Consider the following 25,690-nt stretch of genomic DNA (forward strand, 5'->3'; position numbering starts at 1 on the left):
TAATTCCCACAAAACCCTTTGGAAACATTATGGTTCTGATGGGATAGTTGTACTCCTATTAAAATGTTCATTATACAACCTCTTCCAGTTACTCAAATAAATTTACCTTCCTAGGTTTTGTTGGATCCTTGTGTTTGCATTTCAAAATTCTTTATCTTCTCTGATCTTTTCAACAGGAATGCTTTAAAATCCTCTGTTCTATTTGTGATGTTTGGTCCTTTCATAAGACTACTGCTTTATCAAAATAGAAAATCCACAAAAATGAAGCATTTCTTACCCAATGTGAAGATCAGAAGGTTGAGGGGTTCAGCAATCCCTTCGTGGTCGCCAAACTGCGATATTTAAAATCTAAATTGTGGTTGCCTTAAATTAGAAGCTTCAGCACCAGTCTTTGGGCATTAAACATTTATTAAAGCATACAGGTATTCACATGGAGTTCAGAAAGTTAAGAAAAGGCCTGTCTAGCATAGAGTTCCAGCCTGGTTGGGTTCTTCCTCAAGTCCTCCTCCAGGAGCCTGCTTTAATCAGGAACTCTCCAGCAAGCTGATTGTGAAAGCTTTTTATAGGGCTAGAACAGAGGTGGTCCTTACACACTGCTTCAAGCTGATTGGTTGGCGTCATCCAAATCCATTGCCTTTGAAGGTGTTCTCAAGTTGAGTTCACAGTCTGGCTTCTGAGAACAATACCTTCTTAAGGGCTAGCCAGGTATGATTACAATCCAGTTAACTTCAAGTAGGCTAATCTGCAGTCAATCACTCTCACTTGATTCAATCAGTCTAGATTAATCTCCAGGTGGGTCTTTGAGTATCTGCTAAATCCCATTATTTCATCACATATTAAAGGTTCATGTAGAATTATACTCAATTTCACATCATAGTTTATTTTTTATTGTAAGCCCACATTTTTTTGCCCTTGGAAAAATTGGATTGTAAGATCTCTCACTTATAACAGAAGCTGTTAGGTTTTGTGTGATCCTGACTATGATTCCTTGCTATTTGAATTTTTTCTTTTTGACTGCTTACAGTTTTTTGCTCTGGATTTTGATAATGATACTCTAGAGATTTCTCTCTTTGAAGTTTCAGAAGGTGATCAGTGAATTATTTCTATCTCCATTTTTCTTCTATCCTATTTTGATTCTAATAAATGTGGGAAATTTTCATATCTATCTTGAATTATGCTTTCAAAGCCTTTCTATAAGAAGCATAGTTTTAGGGAATATATTAATTTTTAAATTGTCTTCATCTGGTTTCCACATCAGTTTTTTAATTTTTATTTTGGATAGCCTTTTTTGTGTTCTATTTTGTAAATCTTTTGATTTTCATTCTAATATTTCTTGCTCTTTTATGGAGTCAGTGATTTCTGTTTGGTCTATTCTGGTTTTAAGAGACTTTGTTAATTGCATTACCACTTTCTCTTATGAGCTATTTATTCTCTTTCCAATTGTTTTCTTCAGAGCTTTTATGCCTTTTTTTTTCTAACCTCTTGCTTTATTTCTTCCAGGTATTCATGTAGGACTTGTAGAAATTCATTTTTTTCTTGAATCTTTGCTTACAGTTTTATAGCATTACTCTCTCCTTTTGGTTTATACCGCCCCCCCCCTTCTTCCCCTGTAATTCTTCATAGATTTTAGAATTTTCACTTTATCTCTCTCTAGCCTTAGTTCACAGTTCCAGGACTTTGTACTAGGGCCAAACAACACACTCTGCTGCACTTTTATTTGGGATAGTCAGTCTTACTTGGTCTCCATCAGGATCACCTTGGTTCTTCATTGATTTCTACCTCTTGGGGTTGGGTAATCCTAGAATTTTGAGGTTAAGAGTCCTGGATTTTCAGGGCCTATTATAGAATTCCTGGACAGAAAACTAAAGGCCTCTAAATCCTAGGTTGACCCAGTGTTAAGTGCTGCTACATCCATATTAATGATGTATTATCTTAGAATTATGGAATACCATGATCTTAGAAAAAAAAAAATGAGACTGCAGGTAATTAAAAGGGCAATGAAAAGATGAATTGCAGATGTAAGGCAATGACATGTTGTGATGATTTATATGCAAGAAGTAGCTTAAAAATCATCCAGGGCATGTCTGACCCGTAAAGGACAAAGTAGAAAAGCATAGTGATTTGTTTGTTTGTTTTTTAACCAATGCTTACTTGTTCACAAGAAGTAGTAAAAATTATCAGCAGCATGAATTATTTGGATAGGTTGGTAGGAAAAATTACTAAATTGTTAATACCCTTTGACCCAGAGATCCCAGAGTGGGCATATACGGTAGAGAAGTAATATAATAATAAACACTTAACACATTTTTATATAAGTATCCTTGTTTTCCTTCATGAGAAAAGAAAGTTCCCATATATAGCAAAAATCATCATAATATTTATGGTAGTACCAACTGTGGCATTTAAAATTAAATGGGGTTAGGGGCAGCTAGGTGGTACAGTGGATAGAGCACTGGCCCTGGAGTCAAGAGGACCTGAGTTCAAATTCGGCCTCAGGCACTTAACACTTACTAGCTGTGTGATCCTGGGCAAGTCGCTTAACCCCAATTGCCTCACCAAAACAAATAAATAAATAAATAAATTTTTAAAGAATAAAATTATATGGGGTTGCCCTATTTCTGTCCCACATTTTAGGGAAACATAGCTGGAGTTTCTGATATATTGCTACTTAGAAATTAGAGGCTACTGCACCAAACTGGGGGCATTAAGCATTTATTAATGCATATTAAATAATAGTAAAGATAGAGCACATGGTTCAGAAAGTTAAGGAGAGATAGTGGGGAGCGAGACTAGGCTGCATCTGTTCCCTCCAAGTTCCAAAACCAAACGAGCCTGTGAGAGCCATAAACTTCCTTCAGTAAGGAGCAGAGGCAGCCCTCACACACTGCTTAAAGTTAATTGGCTAGCATCATTCAAATCTATTGGTTCACTGGATTTGAGGGTGGTTTGGCGCTGTACATGCTGATGTTAGAGTACAGAGCCCTCTGAGGGGAAAAACCTTCAGGTAGGTTATGTTTTGAGTGAGGTAACTTCTGTTGTCTGTATTCACAATCCAAAGTTCAACTATATTTCCTTTGAAATTCTCCTGACTCTGAGCTGGCCTTAAGAAAGGTCAGGCCAGGCTCTCTGGGTCTCATAGAACCCCATTATTTTCTCGCACAACAAAGGTCAGACTCAGACGGTTTTCCAGAATAAGACAATTTAGGACTTTGACAGGATTGCTCTGTGACACCTGGTGGTGGAGGGGGCAGGGGGGAGACCGATAAAGTGGTAAAGAGACACGAGAGCAGCAGCACCCACTGTAAACCATGGAGATAGCTGTGACAGGCAGCAGCAGTGTCCGGAGCTCTCAGACCAGAGATGACAAGGGGATTAGACAGCTAGTCAGAAAGAGATTACAGCCCATTGATGAAACTGAAAGAGAGGTGATAAATTCAGGGTACAGAATGAAGCATACATTTTTTGAGACATAATCTATTCAGAAAGGGTTTTTTTTTTTACTATGCCTATTTATTATAATGGATTAAAAAATTTTTTTCAATGGGGAGACAGAAGGGTATGTATGTATATATATGTATATGCACACATATACATGTATACATATACAATATGTATAGTATGCTACTTGTGGTCTTTGGCATAATAAAAATCAGCTTATGATTTTTTTTAAAAAGAAAAGAAAGAGATTACAGGAGACCCTTTTCTGACACTGTGTACCAGACTTGCCACTGGTTGACAAATGTATTGCTTACATGCAGTTCTGAGTAGCAGATCCAAGGTGGAGAGGAGCACTTGTGGTCATTCACGAGGAATAAGGGATTCTGCTCACTTTCAGAGCCTAAAGGAGCACTAGAACTTGTACTGCAAGGGAACTTGGGTCCTTGCTGGATAAAAACCAGAGCACAGACCAGGAAAGCAGTGACTACACCTCTACCTGGATCATATCGCTAAGAAGCACTGAAAACTTGCAGACCCTTAGAATTAACTTTTAAAACAGCAAGATGAAAAAGCCTGAAGCTTGGGACAGGGCCCTTTCACTCCCTGATGAGCAGAGCCCAAATTTAACATAAAGTTCAAAGCCAAGAAATAAGCTGGAAAAAAATGAGCAAACAACAAAAAAGAATTTGACTATTTTTTAAAAAGCTACTTATGGTGGCAGGGAAGACCAAGACACAAACCCAGAAGCAGAAAACATTGTAAAAAGCTATAAGCAAAACCTCAGAACAACAACAACAAAAAATGCAACTTAAACGCATCTAATAAGAATTTATGGAAGTTAAAGAGATAAGAGTGGAAGAGAAAAAATTGGGAAAAGAAGTGAAAATGATACAAGAAAAATTTTAAAAAGAGAAATTAACAGCTTGGTAAAAATTGAGACACAAAAAAGTAATGAAGAAAATAACACCTTAAAAGGTAGGCCAAATGGAAAAGGAGTTTTAAAAATTCACTGAAAAAATAAAAGGCAGAATTGGTGAAATTGGGGGGGGGGGTGTTGCAAAAACTCCCTGAAGAAAATAACTTTTTTTTTTTTTTAGTGAGGCAGTTGGGGTTAAGTGACTTGCCCAGGGTCACACAGATAGTAAGTGTTAAGTGTCTGAGGCCAGATTTGAACTCAGGTACTCCTGACTCCAGGGCTGGTGCTCTATCCACTGCGCCACCTAGCTGCCCCAAAAATAACTTCGTGAAAGTTAGAATTATACAACTAGAAGTTAATGACTCCCTGAGACATCAAGAAATAATAAAGCAAAGTCGGAAGAATTTTAAAATAGAAGAAAATGTGATTTATCTCATCTGAAAAACAAAATGACCAGGAAAATAGGTCTAGGAGAGATAATATAATTTAAGAATTATTAGAATACCTGAAAGCCTTGATCGAAAAAAAAAGTCTAAAAATCATATTTCAAGAAATTATAAAGTAAAATTGCCCTCATATCTTAGAACCAGAGTTTATCTAGAAATTGAAGGAGTCTATCAATCACCTCGTGAAAGAGATTCCAAAATGAAAACTGCCAAGAATATTATAGCCATATTCCAGAAGTCCCAAGTCAAGGAAAAAAATATTGCAATCTTCCAGAAAGAAACGATTCAGATATTGTAAAGCCACAGTCAGGATGACACAAGATTTTTCAGCTTTCACTTTAAAGGAGCAGAGGGCTTGGAATATGATATTCCAAAAGGCAGAGGAGCTAGGATTACAAGCTACCCAGCAGAACTGAGTACAGGCAGTTCTTGCTTTATGTAAATTTGCATTATTCAAATTCACTTGGCTATAAAAATGTGCATATCCTTTGACCTAGCCATACCACTACTCAGTCTATATCCCAAAATATCAAAGAAAAGGAATAGGATCTATATGTACAAAAATGCTTATAGCAGCTCCTTTTGTGGTGGCAAAGAATTAGAAATTATGGGGATGCCCATCAATTGGGGAATGGCCAAACAAGTTGTGGTACATAATTGTGATAGAACACTGTTATGCTTTATGACATAATGAGGGGGATAGGTTCAGGAAAACCTGCGAAGACTTACACAAACATGCAAAGTGAAGTAAGCAGAATCAGAAGATCATTGTATGTAGTAACAGCAATATTGTAATGATGATCAAGTGTGAAAGATAGTTACTATGATCAGTATGAGGATCCAAGACAATGTAAAAGGACTCATGACGAAAAATGCTATCCACCTCCAGAAAGAGAACTGATAATCTCTGAGTGCAAATTAAATTTTTCTTTTCTCGTAACATGGCTAATAAGGAGATATGTTGTGAATGATTTTATATGTATAATTGATATATTGCTTATCTTCTTAGTGGGTGGGGGAGGGATTTGAGTGAGGAAGAGAAATTAGAACTCACAATTTAAAAAAAAATGAAACCTAAATGATAAGTTCAGAGAGAAAAAAAAAAGGAGATCCCACTAATTCAAGAGACAACTCATTCTACTAATAAGAAGTTCTATTTATTAGGAAGTTTTCTTATATTAATTCAATATCTGCCTTCTTACAGCTACCATACATTTCTCTGAAGTCCATCAGCTAAAGATAAGCAAAATAAATCAAATTCCTCTTCCCAATAATAGTCCCTCAAATACTTGAAGACTGTTATTACGTACTCCCATTAACTCCTCTTCTTTTGGCTAAATAGGATGAGTTGCTTCACCTAATCCTCATATGTCAGAATACATCATCACTATCCTTTCACCCTTCTCTGGTTTGTCAATGGCCTGACTCAAATGTGGTGCCCAGAATTCAACATAACATTAAAGATATGATCCAACCAGGACAACATTATAGCAATGTTCCCTTCTTTTCTGTTTCCTTCCAGGTGCCACGTATCTCCCTTAATAAAACCCAAGGACACATGAGTTGTAGCCCCCCCAAAAAAGGGGGGTATGTGAAATGTGAGGGGTCATGAAAAGACTTTCGAGTATAGTCCTGGTGTCAGATTGAGGTTCAGCCTAGTTAAATTTGGAGAGGTTCTTCATCAGAAGCGTGGCCAGGACGTGGTTATTGTTATTTTTTATGCACAGGCATTCATAAAACATGTCTACTAAGGCATGGAAAAGAGGTTGCCGTCTGAATCAGTGAGGAAAGTACACATATTAGTGAATTCACTGCTTCTTAAAGTTGAGGTGTGAGTTGCTTTAGGCTTTTAAAGGTAGCAGTACTACATTGGTGTCTATTTGGAGCAGTATTATTCTGACTGCAGTTTCTTCCTCCCTCCCCCCCCCCCCCCCCAGAACAAGGGAGGGCTTAACAGAACATGATGGGTGGGTGGTAGAGATAGGGGAAGCAAAGAAAAGATATACTCAAGTCTTCAGCCGATAACCTGCTTGTCAGGGCCAGGGAAGGGATGCAACCAAGGCATTCGATAATACAGTTGATGGCCATGGCTTTATTAAAGTTATGGGGGCAGTCTCACTGGTCTGATTGGTCTTCCTTTTGTGATATCACAGGACATTTGCAGTCATTTAACTTTTTTGTGCCCTAATTTCTACCTTTTCAATACAAGTTTAAAAGTTGGATTTGGTCACTGAGATCTCCTCCAGCTCTAAATCTACCTACTATTCTATGATCTCCTTTCTAGCCATAAAACAGACTAGGCTGTAAAACCCAGAGAAGGTTTTGTTCTTGTTTTATTTTTGCAGTCACACTGGCACACTTAGTCAACTAAGGTCTTTTTCATATGAATGCATGTTAAACTAAGTGCCATCCAAGTACAATTAATTTTTGGCCCTAAGAGCCAGTAAAATGTATTTTTCCTAGTTAAATTTAGTTTTAGTTTTGAATTTAGTCCATACATTTTTCTAATCTGTTGGGGGAGGGGGGGTTAATTGGAATTCTCTCTTCTAGCTCTTTCTCACTGTTATTATTCGTGAATGTGATAAATGGGACAGGTTCTGTGGCAGGTTTCCATGCTACTTAACATTAATTAGAACTTTTTCAGTAGTTATTTGATGAGCTTGCTCTACGCTTTGTACTATGCCTTTTGAAATAATAGACTTAAGGAAACCTTTGTGTGTATCTGCACTGACAGGCACTTGAAGCAAACACACATGGTAACTTCACAGTGTTGGTTATATGAATGATTAAACATTTATTAAGCATTCACTGTGTACATGGCATTTTCTTAAGACATAGAAATATAAATTCAACCCCTGCCCTTAAGGAACTGACATTTTAATATGGAAAGACAAATGAAATGTAGGGGAGTGGTGGCCAGGAAAGGGAAATTTGGGTCTAGGGAATCACTGAGAAGGTGAGTTGATGTTTAAGGTGGCCAACTGACACATCTATTCCATAAGCAACTATTGTTGGGGGTGGGAGGGTCAAGAGGAATTGAAATGGCTAAATTTGCTGGGAAGTTAAAGAATGAACTGAGGTGGGCTGTGTTTAATGGGATGGTTTGTATTTAATCACCAATCAGGAAGGCTGGGAGGGCCTCTAGGCAAAGATAAAAGGATTACCTTTCCCTGGGGGCATAAATTCTGGAAGTCCTAGATATAGAGGTCTTGTTGGGGATCAGATGACAAGATAACTGGATGGTATGAAAAGATGGAGTCTTGGGAAGTATGACAAGTGGTTCAATTTATTGGGGAGGGGGTGCAGCTAGGTGGCGCAGTGGATAAAGCACGGACCCTGGACTCAGGAGGACCTGAATTCATTCAGCCTCAGATACTTGACACTAGCTGTGTGACCCTAGACAAGTCGCTTAACCCTCATTGCCCCACCAAAAAAGCCAAAACAAAACAATTTATTGGGGAGGTCAGTTGGTCAGCCTGATACAGTCTCATGTCATGTAACATGTATTACATTTACAGCATAATATCATAACTTAATAGAGGGAAGTATATAATATATTGGTTGGGTTGTTGTTGTTGTTTTTTCTAATTTTGTAACTAGGTGGTGCAGTGGATAGAATGCTGAACTTGAAGTCAGGAAGACCTGAATTCAAATCCAGCCTCAAACACTAACTAGTCGTTCAACCGTGAACAAGTCACTTAACCTCTGATTGATTGCCTCATCATCTGTGAAATGGGAATAATAATAGCACCTCCCTTACTGGGTTGCTGTGAGGATAAAATGAGATATTTCTAAAGCACTTTGCAACCATAAAGCATTATGTAACTGGCTAGCTATTATTATTAAAAATAATTTAGGAAGCAGCTAGATGGCACAGTGGATAAAGCACCGGCTCTGGATTCAGGAGGACCTGAGTTCAAATCTGGCCTCAGACACTTTACTAGCTGTGTGACCCTGGGCAAGTCACTTAACCCTCATTGCTCTGCAAAAATAAATAAATAAATAAAAGTAATTTAAAGTTAAGACCTTTAACTCCTAGGCTGATTAAAAGTTTCAATTACCAGAGTGTCTCATTGCTTCAGAGTTCAGATAACTGAGGTTTTGCTGTGACATAAAATGGTAAATTTTACAGTTGTGAACTATCCCTTTCTACCATTTCATCCATGATTCCTTTTTTACTGTCTACTGGTGACTCTGAAATAATTCTTTCCATTAAAATTTTTTTTCTGGGTAGTTAGTTCCTGATTTAATTAATTCAACCAAACATTTGGGTTGCCTCATTCAGTTGTGTTAACATGTTCAGAGGATACAGACTAATTTTTAATATTGGTCTGAGTTTGAAATATTATTTAAAAGACAGCCTGCTCCCCAAAATTATACTGTATCTCTTAAAGCCAAATATAAATGACTTAGATGATCCATTATTTCATTAATACTTTCCTTCTTTTTGATGAAAGCTGTCTGTCAACTTATCCCACCCTTTTAATAAAAGTGACAAATGTACTGAGATACCTGGCCTATAACTCAAAGCCTGTACGATAGCTTTGTAGATACATGCTGAACATGATGACTGTACCTACAAACTGGAGTTGCCTTTGTATCTATATGGTCAGAGGGATGCTGGCCTTATAGCCGTCTTTGCCTTAAGATTCTGTTACTGCTAGATTGGTTCTGAAAATATTCCTCTTTCAAAGAATTACTCGCCCACACGTTCTAATCAGAATTTAAGTAAAAGTTTTTATTATTTGGCACATAGAGGCATGGCTGGAAGAAGTCGTCTAAACTTCAATTCCCTGAACAAAGGAGAAGATGACAATTTTATAGAGGAGAGAAGGGGGTGGGAGGAGGGACTTAAGACTGAAAAGTTACAGCAGTATGGAAAATGATGATGTTAGCTATTTGGATACATGAATAATAAAAATTCCACATTTCTAACTTGAGATTATTGTCACTACCTGATCCTAATCACATAGCAAACACGACTGGCTCCCAACTAAGCTCTTGCTGTAAATTCAAGGCACCCAGCTTTCTGGGTGTCCCTGACATGTCTACTTTATTATCTGTTTGACTAACCACTACCTGGTTAATTAACTACTTTGCTTCTCCAAGGAAAGAATAATCTCTAACTGACTCCAGCAAGCTGATCAACTGTATTTCTCCAAGGTCCGAGTGTCCCCCTCAGGGCCAGAGCATCCCTATCTGGGCCCAGGCCTACCAGGCTACTACAAAGCTAAATTATATAATTTTGGAGGAGTGGGGGAAAGGAAAAAGAGGGAATAAGTATTTACATAGGAAATGCTAAGTGCTTTACAATTATTATCTCATTTGATCCTTTATAAAGAATTGCCTCTTTAAGAACCTATTGACTCATAAATTTGGATAGGTTTTTAGGGTTTAAGAACCTGCAATATATATAAGACATTTCAAAACTAATACATATAAACAATGGTTTTGTTAAACCTGTTAGAAAGTGCTTCCTTTTTAGGAAAGAAAGATTCTTGGGCAGCATCTGTAGTGTTATTCATGGAATTTGAATTTATTTTGGCAAAATGTTTGAAAGAGGCTCTTGAAATTGAGTGTGTGAGGGGTACAATGAACAAAGGGAATCAGAGATAGCAATCTAAGTTTTAGATACATGAATCAGGTTCTCTGAGAAAACCTAGTTAGTTTGTGACTGGACCTATTTCTTTCATCTAATTCAGTAGCTTTGGTAAGGGTCCTCCATCAATTTAGATCATTACCTTCTCTGCAATTTAGTCTAAAAGAGTTGATTGGGGCACTGAAATGATAAATTACCTTTCCAGGGTCACAAAGCCAGTATGTTTTAGAATCTTAACTTGAACCCAGATAGATCTTCCTGACTTGAGACTGATTTTCTATGTATTGTATCACATATAGAAACTCTAAAACCAAAAAAAAAAGTTTAATAATAAAAAATTGAAGACTTTATAAAAGTTTTACAAATCGAAATTGTCAAATTGATTTTTGAAGGTAATAGTTTTATTGATGAAAAAAGTATTTTTACATAACAGTTAATTCACTACTGTATTTTAATTTTTAGAAATCTCTTTAATGACATTTTTTATTCCATTTCCTAGAACAAAATTAAACTATAATCCTCCAAAAGATGATGGATCAACTTATAAAATTGAACTTGAAGGAATATCAGTAATGGTTATGAGAGAGATCCTGGATTACATCTTCAGTGGACAGGTATGATGAAAAACAAGGGAAAGAAGATCTAAAGACTTTTTAAGCTGAGGGGGAAGGTTTCCTTTCATCACTTATATAACAAAGATTCACAGCTGCTGTAATCTTGAATTGTGTACATGACTGGTAGTTATTGTTTGCTTGGTTGACAGCACTCCATATGTGTCCTTCCAGAGCTCTACTCAGCTCTTACCCTGGAGTAAGGAAGAAAAAAGTAATTGGAAACCTATTTATTTTTTACTCTTATTTTCCCTACTTCAGAATATCATTTGGGGGCAGCTCTTTAACCCAGACAGTATAGGTTAGTATATTTTCATTCAATGAATGTCAAGATCCTGCTATTGTAACAATTAGAATGACACCACCTGCTGGAAACTTACTGTAGAAAAGCTCTGCCATGAAGAGAAGGCCTCTGAGGGCAAGCCATGCAGTCAAGGTCCTTAGCGTCAGGAAGTGATGTTTGCTTATGGGTACTATCTATCAAGGCTACCAGCCAATCAACTTGAGGAGCCTCCCATTTCTGGGAGGAGGACATGAAGTAGAAAGGGGACACTGGCGGAGGGGTTCTATCTCTTTTTGGTTGCTGACCTTGCCATGGTTGGTTGGATGATAAGGTTTCTTAGAAATAGTTAGATTTTTACCTTTCTCTCTGATCCTAATGCTCTTTAATAAATACTTAAACACTTAAATACTCTTGCTAAAGCTTATAATTTATTGGCGACCATTCATTATATTTTAGATAGTATAGCTAGAATTTTACCCCTTACACTATACATGCAAGGCCTTGGGTTAGGTTAGGCACTAGAGGAGTTGTTACAATAAGACAAGAAAGACAAACCATATACAACTAACACAAAGTAGCATATAAAGAATGTAAGAGGGGCAGCTAGGTGGCACAGTGGATAGAGCACCAGCCATGGAGTCAGGAGTACCTGAGTTCAAATCTGGCCTCAGACACTTAACACTTACTAGCTGTGTGACCCTGGGCAAGTCACTTAACCCCAATTGCCTCACTAAAAAAAAAAAAAATTAAAAAAAAAAAGAATGTAAGGGATTTATATGTAAGGTGCTGCTGGGTTCAAAGGAAGAATCACATTCAGCTAGGGAAAGTTTTCTATTTTTCTATTTTCTATTTTGCTTATGCAGGAATAGATTTTATCTATCCAGAGTATAGTAATAGTCTTTCCATCTCTATCTTTTCTCCTTCCTTTATTTTACCATTCTTCCTTTTCTCTTTGATTCCCTTCCTTCTTGCCTTTTCTCTATGTCCATTCTTGCAGTTACAGGTTTGCACCCTGCCCATTATCAAACAATGATCACCAAAAATTATGAAATTTAGATTTGGTTTCATGACATTTCTTCTGATTTAAGTTAATTTTGTTTTGCTTTCCTGTGAAATAATCAAAGATATTCCAGGATGTCTCAGAGCCATGATTGGAAGTTAGTTTAACTTATATAGCTTCTTTTGAATAAAGTTCATGATCAACATGTTAGCTTCTAGGTTGAATTTTAAAATCTTGCTGTTTATAGGTTGACCTCTGTTTTATTCTCCCATTTAATTTAAAGTTGTAACTGTAATATGCATACAAAAGGTCCTGACAAGAGTTTTATTCAGTATGATACATTTTTGCTTTTTCAAGTATGTATCTTGAGAAAACTTCCTCTCTTTAACAGAGTACTGATATGGCTTGAGCAATATTCCAATCTCCGTCATATGACAGACAAGTCCAGCAACTTCGGGCTCCTATTGTCTAAGCAGACTAAAAAATTGCTTTGACTATACAGTGGAATTATTTCTTTCCATTTCTAATTAAAGGTTAGGTACTTAATAACTCTTTGTGATGTTCTTAATGTATCAGTGATTCCAGAAACATTACACAGGCCTTTCAACAGTGACTTAGATTACTGTGACAGAGTGAAGAGGTGGCAGGGACCCTCAGGCTAGAATTGGAAGCCAATTGAATGAAAGTATAAGAAAACAAAATTTTAAAATCTTTCTGAAAAGCAACTTTTTGAGAGTTCTGAAGATTTGTACAAATTCAAATCTGTCTCATCCTTTGTAGATCTAAAGTATTATATGATGCTTGATATTCAAAATAACTGAAATATTATAAGATCATGACTTAAAATTTGTTCAGTATACTAGAGTATATTAAAATTATAGTTCAACATACTAAAGCAGGAAAACAGACAAAATTTTCACCAATAATGGTAGTCTTACTTTAAGGGATAATCTGTTTACCACATAATTCAGTCACCAGAACATGCCATTCTCAAGAATTAAAGACAATCTCTTTCCTCAATAAGCATATATTTTAATAAAGGAGACTTGTACATGTAGTGGTATAGTCGATATACATGTATGTATGTATGTATGTATATATACACATACACACATATATACATACATACACACACATATGGTAGGCACAAGGGAATTATAGAAGGGAAAGTGCTAGCGGCTTCTAGGACTAGGGAAAGCTATCAACAAAAGGGTACACATCGCATACATTATCCATTCTTTTCCCACTTTTTTTGCTCAGGGTGCCTTCAACTTTTAGCTAAAAAAAGAAAAAAGAAAGTTGGCAGTACTTTTGGTTTCAAGTGTTTAAAATTTAGTTTTGAATATAAAATATGTATATAAAATTCTTACAGATCAGGCTAAATGAAGACACAATCCAAGATGTGGTTCAAGCAGCAGACTTGTTGCTGTTGACAGATCTGAAAACACTTTGCTGCGAATTTTTGGAAGGTTGTATTGCTGCTGAGAACTGCATTGGCATTCGAGACTTTGCACTGCATTATTGTTTGCATCATGTACATTATCTTGCTACGGAATACCTGGAGACTCATTTCCGAGACGTCAGCAGCACTGAAGAATTCTTAGAACTAAATCCTCAAAAACTGAAAGAAGTGATTTCTCTTGAGAAGTTAAATGTTGGCAATGAAAGATATGTATTTGAAGCAGTTATTCGATGGATATCCCATGATTCAGAAATAAGAAAGGTACTGTAGAAGTACTTGAAATTGATAACACTTCTAATTTGTCTTTCTGGATATTTATTTTAGTTGTTTGCCTATTTTGCTTTATCCTATTTTAAGAAGCAACTTACAAATTGAATTTAATTTGAGAAGCTAAGTTGGTACTGGAGGTACAAAGACAAAATGAAACAATCCAAGCCCTCAAGGAGATTTCATTCTGTGGGAAAAGTAACTCAAGCAGTGCTTAGATTAAAAATAACAGGGGGCAGCTAGATGGCGAAGAGGATAGAGCACTGGCCCTGGATTCAGGAGTACCTGAGTTCAAATCCGGCCTCAGACACTTAACACTTACTAGCTGTGTGACCCTGGGCAAGTCACTTAACCCCAATTGCCTCACTAAAAAAAAATAATAATAATAAATAAAAATAATAACTGACAAGAATGTAGTGCTTTGAGATCTGCAAACACTTGATATGTTACTTCATTTGATGAAGAGAAGGGTGAGCCTTCAGTGGCTCTTCCCTTGTGTACGTTTTCTAAGTCAGATGTTCTCATTATGAATAAGACACTACCTTTGTTATTTTGAATTTTAGCTATCAAATTTGTTAATTTATCTTAGTACATTTCAGGACTGTGGTGCTAATCTTTCTTGATATATATAAGCATGTAAAATATTTGTCTTTATTATTCTAAACATAGTAAACCCTCAGGGATAAATTATAAACCCGTGTTTGTAGTCTCAATATAGCTAACCTTTCCTTGGTACTTAGATTAATTACATGGAAGAGAGGGTTGCTTTCATTGATGTGAGAACCAGATATCCATATTGGAAGAATAGATATTCATTGTTCTCCCTTTGCCACTTCCAGACTCTGACACTACCACCATCACTTACCCTTCTCTGAGGTTTATTTGATCCAAATTTGTCACCCAGTCAGGAGTCTTTTATTATTTACAGGCCTGTAAAATATTCTCTTTCTTAATGAGTTCAGTGCCTGACTCACAAGTCTTTCTGTCTGCCCTAATACTAGTGCTTTAACAAAACTATTGAAACTCCTTCAGAACTCCCTAACTAAAAGAAAAAAAAATGTTTAAAATAAATAAATAACAAAAGGGAAGAAAAACTTCCTTACTTCCCAGTTCATCAAGCTGTTCAATTCTAATGACCTATTTTTCCACTTTTCCATAAGCATAGATCTAGTTATCATCCAAAAGTGTTCCACTTCCATCATGTTCATGAACTCTGAAATTCCTTTGTCTCATCATAATCTTTTATCATTCCTTCTACCTTTCAACCCTTTCGTCTCTCACCCGCCAATTCTTTTTTTATTAATATTTTATTTTTTCCCAATTACATGTAAAAACAACTTTTAACATTCATTTTTAGAGGGCAGCTAGGTGGCGCAGTGGATAAAGCACCAACCTTGGGTTCAGGAGGACCTGAGTTCAAATTTTACCTCAGACATTTGACGCTCACTAGCTGTGTGACCCTGGGCAAGTCACTTAACCCTCATTGCCCTGCAAAAAACAAAACAAAACAAAAACATTCATTTTTTAAAATGTTGAATTACAAATTCTTTCCCTTTCCCCTTCTCCTTCCTTAGACAGTAAACTCTTTGATATAGGTTAAACATGTGCAATCATGCAAAACACATTTCCATATTAATCATGTTGTGAAAGAAAACACAGACCAAAAAAAAAAAATCCCAGAAAAAAAAACAAAGTAAAAAATGGTATGTTTTGATCTGCATTCAGACCCCAGCAGTTCTTTGTCTGGAAGAGGATAGCATTTTTTATCTTGAGTCCTTTGGAATTGTCTTGTATTGCTAAGAATAGCTAAGACATTCACAGTTGATCATCATACAAAATTTCTGTTACTATGTACAGTGTTCTTACTTCACTTTGCAATGGTATTCCATCACAATCATAGACTACAACTTGTTCAGCCATTTCCCAATTGATGTACATCCCCTCAATTTCCAATTCTTTGCCACCACAAAAAGAACTGCTATAAATATTTTTGTACAAATAGGTCTTTTTCCCCTTTTTTTTACAAAATCTCTTTGGGATACAGACCTAGTTAATAGTATTGTAGAATGAAAGATCATGCACAGTTTTATGGGCCTTTGGGCACAGCTCTCCATAATGGTTGGATCAGTTTACAACTCCACCAACAATACATTAGTGTTTTAATTTTCCTACACCCCCTCCACCATTTATCATTTTCCTTTTCTGTCATATTGGCCAATATGATAGGTGTGAAGTGGTACCTCAGATAATTTTTTTTTCTTTTTTTTTTCAGGGCAATGGGGGTTAAGTGACTTGCCCAGGGTCACACAGCTAGTAAGTGTCAAGTGTCTGAATCCGGATTTGAACTCAGGTCCTCCTGAATCTAGGACTGGTGCTTTATCGACTGTACCACCTACCTGCCCCCAACTTCAGATAAATTTGCAAAATCTCTAATCAATAGTGAATTTCAGAGCATATTTTCATATGACTACAGATAGCTCTGATTTCTTCATCTGAAAACTGCCTGTTCATATTCTTTGACCATTTATCAATTGGGGAATTACTAATAATATTATAAATGTGACTCAGTTTTCTATATATTTTTTTGTTTTTTTCGGGGCAATCGGGGTTAAGTGACTTTCCCAGGGTCACACAGCTAGTAAGTGTCAAGTGTCTGAGGCCTGATTTGAACTCAGGTCGTCCTGAATCCAGGGCTGGTGCTTTATCCACTGAGCCATCTAGCTGCCCCCTACAGTTTTCTATATGTTTAAAAAATGAGGCCTTTACAAATATAGCAAAAAAAGGGAAATATCGGATGTTGGAGGGGATATGGGAAAACTGGGATGCTAATCCACTGTTGGTGGAGTTGTGAATAGATCCAACCATCTGGAGAGCAAAGGACTATAAAACCTTGCATACCCTTTGATCCAACAATACCACTTCTAAGTTTATATCCCAAAGACATCCCCTAAAAGAGAAAAAGACCTATTTGTACAAAAATATTTATAGCAGCTTTTTTTGTGATGGCTAAGAATTGGAAATCAAAGAAATGTTTGTCAGTTGGGGAATGGCTAAACAAACTGGTATGTGATGGTGATGGAATATTATTCTGTTTTAAGAAATGACAAACAGGGGCAGCTAGGTGGCGCAGTGGATAGAGCACCAGCCCTGGAGTCAGGAGTACCTGGGTTCAAATCTAGCCTCAGACACTTAATACTTACTAGTTGTGTGACCCTGGGCAAGTCACTTAACCCCAATTGCCTCACTTAAAAAAAAAAAAAAGAAATGACAAACAGCACTATTTCAGAAAGGCCTGGAAAGACCTATATGAACTGATGTATAGTGAAGTGAGGAGAACGTTGTGCACGGTGACAGTAATGTTGTATGATGAAGAATTGGGAATGACTTAACTATTCTCAGAAATACAATGATCCAAGATAATCCCAAAGGACTAATGATTAGACAGACATACTGTTGACTTCCAAAGACCGACTGAAGCATGCTGTGTTTTACTTTCATTTTTTCTTTTATTGACGTTTTCTTATACAAAAGGACTAATATGACAACGTTTTACATAATTGCACATGTATAGCGTATATCTGATTGCTTACCGCCTCAGGGAGGGGGGGAGAGGAGGAAGAGAAGGAGTGATAGAATTTGAAACCCAAAACTTTAAATAAAAATGTTTATTTGTTGTTTTTTTTTTAATGAGGCTTTTATCAGAGATACTTGCTATAACAAAATTTCCCCAACTTTCTGCTTTCTTTCTTTTTTTTTAAGTAAAATATTTGTTTTTTCCCTAATAAAAGAATTTTATTTTTTTCCAGTTACATGTAAAAATAGTTCTCAGCATTTGTTTATACAAGCTTTCCAATTTCAGATTTTTCTTTCTGCTTTCTTTCTAATCTTGGTTGTATTGGTTTTGTTTGTCCAAAAACCCTTTAATTTAATATAATCAAAATTATCCATTTTACATCTCATCCTGCTCTCTGTTTTTTCTTTGGTCACAGATTCTTCCCTTCTCCATAGATCTGACAGGCAAATTATTCCTTGCTCTCCTAATTTGTTTATTATGCCCCCTTTATGTGTTAATCATGAACCCATTTTGACCTTATCTTGGTATTCAGTCTAAGATGTTGCTCTTTATCTAGTTTATACTTACTGTTTTCCAGTTTTCCCAGCAATTTTTGTCAAATAAGCCTGGGTCTTTTATCCTCCAATTCTTTTTTCCAAGCCATTACCACTGTATAAGTGACACTCTTCTTATTTCCCTATCTTGACCTCTTGGTGAATCAGTTTAACTTTCCACTCAAGTGTCTTTCCTCCTCATCCTAGCTGTAGGCATGTATTATTGCCAAGCCCCAGCCTTGGATTACTCCCACCATCCCTCCACTCCTATTCACTTACTACTGAACAGAGCTTGAGAAAAATCACAAAACTTTGTTGACTGTATCCATTACAAATTTGTTACATCATCTCAACTAATCCTCCACTGCAGTATGCCAATTACATTTCCCTAATCAATTCATTATCCTTTTCATCATAGGGACTATTCCAAACCTTTTCACTCCTTAATCTTCTCATGGCACCCCTCCTTTGATGCCTTTCAAGGGAGGACCTTGCCTTATACTTAACTGAAAAAATTGTGAGAGCTCACCAAGAACTCCTTCTCCCTTCCTCATCTCACATCACTCAGGTGTCTTACCCAGCTATATATAATCTACCCCTGTCTCACATAAAGAAGTGGCCCTTCTGCTTCTAAGACAACTCCCTTTACATGTACAAGGGATCCTATTCCATCCCATCTTTTCCAGTATTGTTCCCTTTTTCAACTCCACCCCAACTCATCTTCAGTTTCTATCTGCTATCCACTTTCCCATTGCCAACAAATAGGCACATATTTACATCATTCTTTAAAAATTCATTTTCTCCAACTATCTCTGATAGTTATTTTTTTCCCTTCCCCTTTAAAGTGGCTAAACTCCTTAAGAAAGATGTCTACAATTAGTCCCACCATTTCTTTTCTTCATACTCACTTCTAAATCGTTCTGCTGTCTGGATTCTGACTTCATTCAACTAATACTACTCTCTCCAAAGTTACCAATGATTTTTTTTTCTTCTTTTTTTAGGCAATGGGGGTTAAGTGACTTGCCCACGGTCACAAAGCTAGTAAGTGTCAAGTGTCTGAGGCCGGATTTGAACTCAGGTACTCCTGAATCCAGGGCTGGTGCTTTAACCACTGCACCATCTAGCTGCCCCCCAATGATTTCTTAATTGTCAAATTTAATGCCCTTTTCTTAATTCTCATCCTTCTTGACTTCTTTTCAAACTATGACTGTCTTTTCAGTATTTTCTTCTCTCTAGGTTTTTATGACATAGTTCTTTCCTGATTTTCCTCCTACTTAACAGCTCCTTCTCAATTTTCTTTCCTTGATATTCCTCTAGGTGGCCCCCAAGGGTCTGTCCTGGACCCTCTTCTCTTCTCCCTTTGTATATCACTTGGTAGTCTCATTAGCTCCAGTTGATTATATCCATACAAATGATTTCCAGATCTACTTACCTATCTATCTCTAACATCTCTCCTGATCTCCATTTTCACATCACCACCTGTCTGTCAGACATTTCTAACTTAGGGATGAAACTCAACATGTTCAAAACAGAACATTAAATTTTCCCCAAAACCTACCTCTTTCCAAACTTCTCTATTCCTGTTGAGGACACCATCATCCCAGTCACTCTGTTATCCCCTACTTCTCATACTTACCCCACATATTCATTCCATCTTATTGGTTTTAGCTTCACAGTATCTTAAATGTGTTCCCTTTTTTTTCTCTCATAAAGCCACCACCTTTGAATAGGCAATAATCACTTCTCATTTCGACTATTACAGTAGTCTTCTAATTACTCTCTGTTTGAAGTCTTTTCCTATTCCAATCTCATTCAATCTAATCTATCCTCCAGTCACTTGCTAAAGTGATTTACCTAAAGTACAGATTTAAACATGTTATCCCCTCCTTTCTCACCAAACTCCAGTGACTCACTATTATATTACCACCAGGATCAAATACAATATCCTATTTAGATTTTAAAGCCCTTCACAACCTGATCATCCTTACTTTTCCAGGTTTCTGACTTTATTCTCCTCCAAACACTATATAGTCCAGTGACACTAACCTTGTTGCTAATCCTTGAACATGATACTGCGTCATCCAACTGCCTTTTCGCTGACTGTTCCTCATGACTAGAATGCTCTGGCTCTCCTTTCCTGCATCTTTGTGCCCAAGGTTGACTATTTGCCTGAGGTTGAGGATACTGAAGATAGCTTTGTATTTCTTTGTTAATCTGTAGTCTAAAGCTAAGGCATGAAATTTCATTTTCTTTGATTAAAGTGAACTCTCTAATGAAGAAATTGTCTCTTCAGGTCAGTACTTTCTCTGTAATTTAGAATCTTAGAGACAGCCTCAGAATACTATGAAGCTGTATTAAGGGTAAACAGAAGCTTCATAGTATTCTGAGGCTGTCTTTGAATTTTTGATTTCCTAGGTTTCTTTATAAGGCTGTTGTTAAAAGATGGAACTGACACCCTTTTCCAGGGCAACTATCCTGTATTAAGCTATTTCTGCATGATTTTTTTTTCTTAGAGAGGAAGGATGTGTTCATTATAATTTAGAGAATTTGACCTCTTCTGTGTCCATATATATATGAAAGCTAGGCCATAGTATATAATAAGGTTCTCCTCAGGACAATGTTGTGGTAAGACTACTGGTTTTGGAATTAGGGAGTCTATAGTTGAATCCCAGCTCTGATTGTCACTCTGTATAACCTTCAGCAAGTTACTTGACTCTTCTTGGCCTCCGTTTCCCTATCCGTAAAATGAAAGGGTTGGACTAGATCAAAGCTTCTTAAATTGTGGGTTGCAACCTCATATGGGATTATGTAACTGAATGTGGGGGTCACGAAAAATTTGGCAATAGTAAAAGGTTAATGTATACCAATTTTATATACTTATATACCTGGGGATCACGTAAAAATTTTTCAGGCACAAAGGGGTCTCGAGTGGGAAAATGTTTGAGAAGCCCTGGACTAGATGATTTGTAATAACTCTTCCATTTCCAAAATCCCATGCTCTACTTTGTTATGTCATGAGATGGGAGTGGGGAGGTGATCCTGGAGTGTAAGCCCTAGCAATGTTCTACAAAGCAGGAAAGGCTTCAAATTCATCTCCAGTAACAGACTTTGCCTGCTATCTGAGGACTAGCCTAACTGAGACATACACCATCAAGTTAATCATTGTATCATGAAGTCTTTGGCTGTGATGACCCTTGAAAAAACTAAAATAGCCTTCAGTCTTGAGTAGACCCCCTTCTACTTCTATAGTGATGGTGGCCAATCAATTGAAAATAGAGCAAAGGATGACAAGATGCACAAAGGATGAAGAGTAGATATGTTGCAGTATGCACTAATAGAAGGAATACCATTAGCAGGGGAGGAAAAATTATTGTAATTGAGTAACTTTTGGGGATGTGTATTTAAGAATATAGTACTGGTGCTTAGTAAATACTTATTAAGGGGGGGAGGGGGGAGGCAGCTAGGTGGCAAAGTGGATAAAGCACCAGCCCTGGATTCAGGAGGACCTGAGTTCAAATGTGACCTCAGACATTTGATACTTACTAGCTGTGTGGCCCTGGGCAAGTCACTTAACCCTCATTGCCTGCCCCCCCAAAATAATACTAACAATCTGACTTAACTGTGAGTACATTTTAGATTTTGGGGAGGTGGGAAATTGGGCAGTGAGTTAGTGAATTATAGGAAAATTATGTATTTTTTAAGATATTTACTTCCTTTTTTCCCCTTTTCTCCCACCTACATTCTCCCCAATATCATATTCTTGTTCTTCAGGTCCACATGAAGGATGTTATGTCAGCTCTATGGGTTTCAGGATTAGACTCCAGTTATTTACGGGAACAGATGCTGAGTGAACCATTAGTACGGGAGATCGTCAAAGAATGTAGCAATATACCACTCAGCCAGCCACAACAAGGAGAAGCAATGCTAGCATCTTTCAAACCCAGGGGTTATTCTGAATGCATAGTAACTGTTGGTGGTGAAGAAAGAGTGTAAGTAATTGGTATCAATTGCTTGAGAGGTGACTTAAAGAATATTGTTTCCTGTGTAAAATAGAATGCAAAATGTTTATTTTTCAATTTGAATCTCTAAAACATTGCAGTACTTAACAGGGTTTTTTTTTTAGTAATTCTCCTTGAAGATATGAAATTTTGTTATAATGCTATTGTCTAAAAGAAAAAAAATACATGTAAATGAATTAATTTATTAATTTATATGTATGTTCTTTAGCTCAAGGAAACCAACAGCAGTGATGCGCTGTATGTGCCCTCTTTATGACCCTAATCGGCAGCTCTGGATTGAACTGGCCCCATTAAGTATTCCAAGACTTAACCATGGAGTCCTTTCAGCAGGTATCTATATTCTATTAAAGGTTACCTTAGCACAAGATAAAATGGTATGCAGCTGCACTTGAATTTGCTTAATATGGTACAGCTTTATAAAATATAGAATTACTCAGTAAGTATTAAGTGCCTATTATATACACTATGCTAAGGACTGGAGATACAAAAAGAATGAATGAAACAATCCCTATTCTTAAGGAGTTGACATTTTGAAGGGAGAAATAAGAAATACATATTAAATGTGCAAAATTAAGAGTTACCCCAAGTAACTGAAGTAGTTAAATACAAGGTACTTTGGGATGAAGGGCACAAGCAGATGGATTAGGAAAGGCATCATGCAGACTATGATGCTTGAACTTGATCTTAAAAGAAGAGAGGGTCTCTTTACATTGGAGATGAGAAAGGGAATGGCCATTTCAAAGACACAGAGATGGGAAATGGAGTGTCATGGGTAAAGATCAGAGAAAAAGTAAGTTTGGCTAGATCAAGTGTGGGCAGGAGGGGGAATGATGTCCATTGGGGTTGGAAAGACAGTTTGAGGCTAAGTTTGAAAGAGCCCTGGAACTAAACAGGAATTTTTACTTGACCCTTGAGGCAATAGGAAACTATTAGAGTTTATTGAATTAGGGTAGTGACATAGTCAAATCTGTACTCAAGGAGAAAGTCATTTTGGCAGCTGTGTGGAGACTTGAGGCAGGGAGACCAATTAGAAGGCTATTGTAATAGATAAATAAAAGGCGATGAAAACCTTGGGTAGGGTAATGGCTAAATGAATACAGAAAGGATCAGATGCAAGAGCTGTTGTAAAGTCAGAAATGGCAAACTTGTCAATTGATAAGCTATATGGGGTTAGGAAAAGTAGAGAGTCAATAGATAAAATTACTAAGATTGCAAAACTGAGATACTGGAAAAATAATGATGTGTTCAACAGATATAGGAAGGTTGGAAGAAGGGAACATTTAAGGGGACACTTAATTACATTTTGAGTTTGAGATTTCTTCAGGATATTCCTTTTGAAGATGATTTTTTAAACTGAAACTTAGAGAAGAAATTGGAACTGAATTTCTGTGAGCCATCTATGTAGAAATGATAATGAGCTCATAGGAGTTAGTTGATGAGGTCACCAGAAAAAAAAATAGAGAAGAAGGCTGTGGTTAGACCTTAGAGAATATCCACAGTGAGGGACTATGATATAACTGATGAGCCAATAAAGGAGACAAAATAGAGTTGAAAATATCCAAAAGGGAAGAGAGTGATCAGTATCAAATGCAGCAATTAGGTTGAGAAGGATAAGAACTAAGAAAGGATTATAAAATTTGTCAATTTAAAAGATTATTGGTAAGTGTGGAGAGAGCAGTTACAGTTGAGTAATAAGATTGAAAGCCAGATTGCAAAGGTTTGAGAAATGAGCAAGAGAGAAAGTAGAGGCAATAAATACAAATGACTTTTTCTAGGAACAGGGTGGAGAAAAAGAAGATAGATATAGGACTACAGGTTAAGGGGATAGTAGTTCTTTTTAAGAATAGAGGTGACTGGGGCAGCTAGGTGGCGCAGTAGATAGAGCGCCAGCCCTGGAGTCAAGAGTACCTGAGTTCAAATCCAACCTGAGACACTTGACAATTACTAGCCGAGTGACCCTGGGCAAGTCACTTAACCCCAATTGCCTCACCAAAAAAAAAAGAATAGAGGTGACTTCACATGTATAATTGATAGCAAATTACTTGTCTTCTCAAAGATGGGGGAGAAAAGGGAGGAAGAGAATTTGGAATTCAGAATTTTTTTAAATGGGTGTTAATTTTTGACGTAATTTTAATGAAATAATAATTTAAAAAAAAATAAAACCCTTTTCTGTAACTTTAATAGAAGATATTGTCTATTCTCTACATAAAGGAAAAAAAATAGGGGAGACTTGGTTATACTACATCTAAGTATATAGGTCTAGCTTTTAAAATTGATGTTAGGGAAATAAGGACCCAGTACTCATTAAGTATCATAGATATAGTTGGAGAAGGGAGGGATATTTTTCTATTGTGTGTCTCTTTGATCTAAAAGAATCCTTTCTCTCACATTGCTGATACTAGATTTTTTTACTTATAATTGGGCATTTTCACCACTATCTGCATAATAATATCTAAGTCATAAAACCTTTGTAGGATCATAGATTTAAAGCCAGAAAGGACCTTAGTGGTTGTCTATAAATGAAGAAAGTGAAACCCAGAGATTTTAGGTTTAGCCAAGGTCACAGGTCACATAGCTAGTAAGTGACAGAGCTGAAGTTTGTCTACAAACTCAATACTCTTTGCGCCCTACCACACTACCTCCAATTGTAGGGAGTTCCTGGGAGAAACTTGATCCACTAATGCGGATTGGTACTTCTTTTATAAGGTATATAGACTTAAAGAACTACATGAGACACTGAGAGATTATGGCTTGACTGGGCTTGTATGTGCTAGAAATGGGACTTGGACCCAGATGTTCCTGACATTGAGGACTACTCTCTATCCACTTTACCATTCTGCCTCTTAGTATCTTTGTCTGAAACTACAATAACTTACATAGTTTTTGTGTGGAAAAATGTGAAAGTATTTTAGAAATAAAAGTGTTTTTTAAATAGAAGACATTTTATGTAGCTTTCTTTGAAATGAGATTCCAAAATTAATAGCAGCTAAATGTTAAAGCTTTAGAGCACAGATGATATCTATTGGTTCATGTGTATATGAAAGTGATCCTATTGTACATATTATCCAACCCTTTCTTATATGTGCTAATAGGAAAAGTTGATGCTACCACAGCATAGCTGTTGCCAACACTATTTCTGGCGAAATCTGTGGACAACTCAGAATAATGATTTTCAATACATAAGATAAAATACACAGTATTACAAAGGAAACCAATTTTATTTAAATATAGATACCAAAACTTAAAAAAAAATCAGACCTCCAGTTAACATCCTAGATCTATGATCTTAAGATTGTGTTTGTGATATGAATTTATATATGTCCACATGTTTTCATGGTTCAAAAGCCTTTATCTCAGATACAAGCTCCTGCAGTTGAATTGTATTGAAATCTTGACACTGAAGGCCTTGGAAACTTTGGAGTAACAATAACAAAAAGAGACTTGTTTCCTTGGTCATTTTCTCCATACCAACTTGATTTTTGAACAGCTTAAGTGCCTGGCATATAGTCACTTAACAAATACTTACTGATTTGAAATAGAAG

The 25,690-nt window shown here is 36.7% G+C and overlaps 1 protein-coding gene across 1 annotated transcript in view; it reads left to right on the forward strand.

Moving 5' to 3' along the window:
• The window catches only part of GAN (gigaxonin), an 89,075-nt gene that overhangs the window by 31,113 nt on the left and 32,272 nt on the right, over window positions 1-25,690 (forward strand). The window contains exons 2-5 of the mRNA XM_043983482.1: window positions 10,899-11,013; window positions 13,666-14,016; window positions 21,901-22,118; window positions 22,357-22,478. Of these exons, the coding sequence (XP_043839417.1) occupies window positions 10,899-11,013; window positions 13,666-14,016; window positions 21,901-22,118; window positions 22,357-22,478 (806 nt within the window). The remainder of the gene's footprint in view (window positions 1-10,898; window positions 11,014-13,665; window positions 14,017-21,900; window positions 22,119-22,356; window positions 22,479-25,690) is intronic.

Source organism: Dromiciops gliroides, chromosome 2, assembly GCF_019393635.1.
Source record: "Dromiciops gliroides isolate mDroGli1 chromosome 2, mDroGli1.pri, whole genome shotgun sequence".
Taxonomy (NCBI): domain Eukaryota; kingdom Metazoa; phylum Chordata; class Mammalia; order Microbiotheria; family Microbiotheriidae; genus Dromiciops; species Dromiciops gliroides.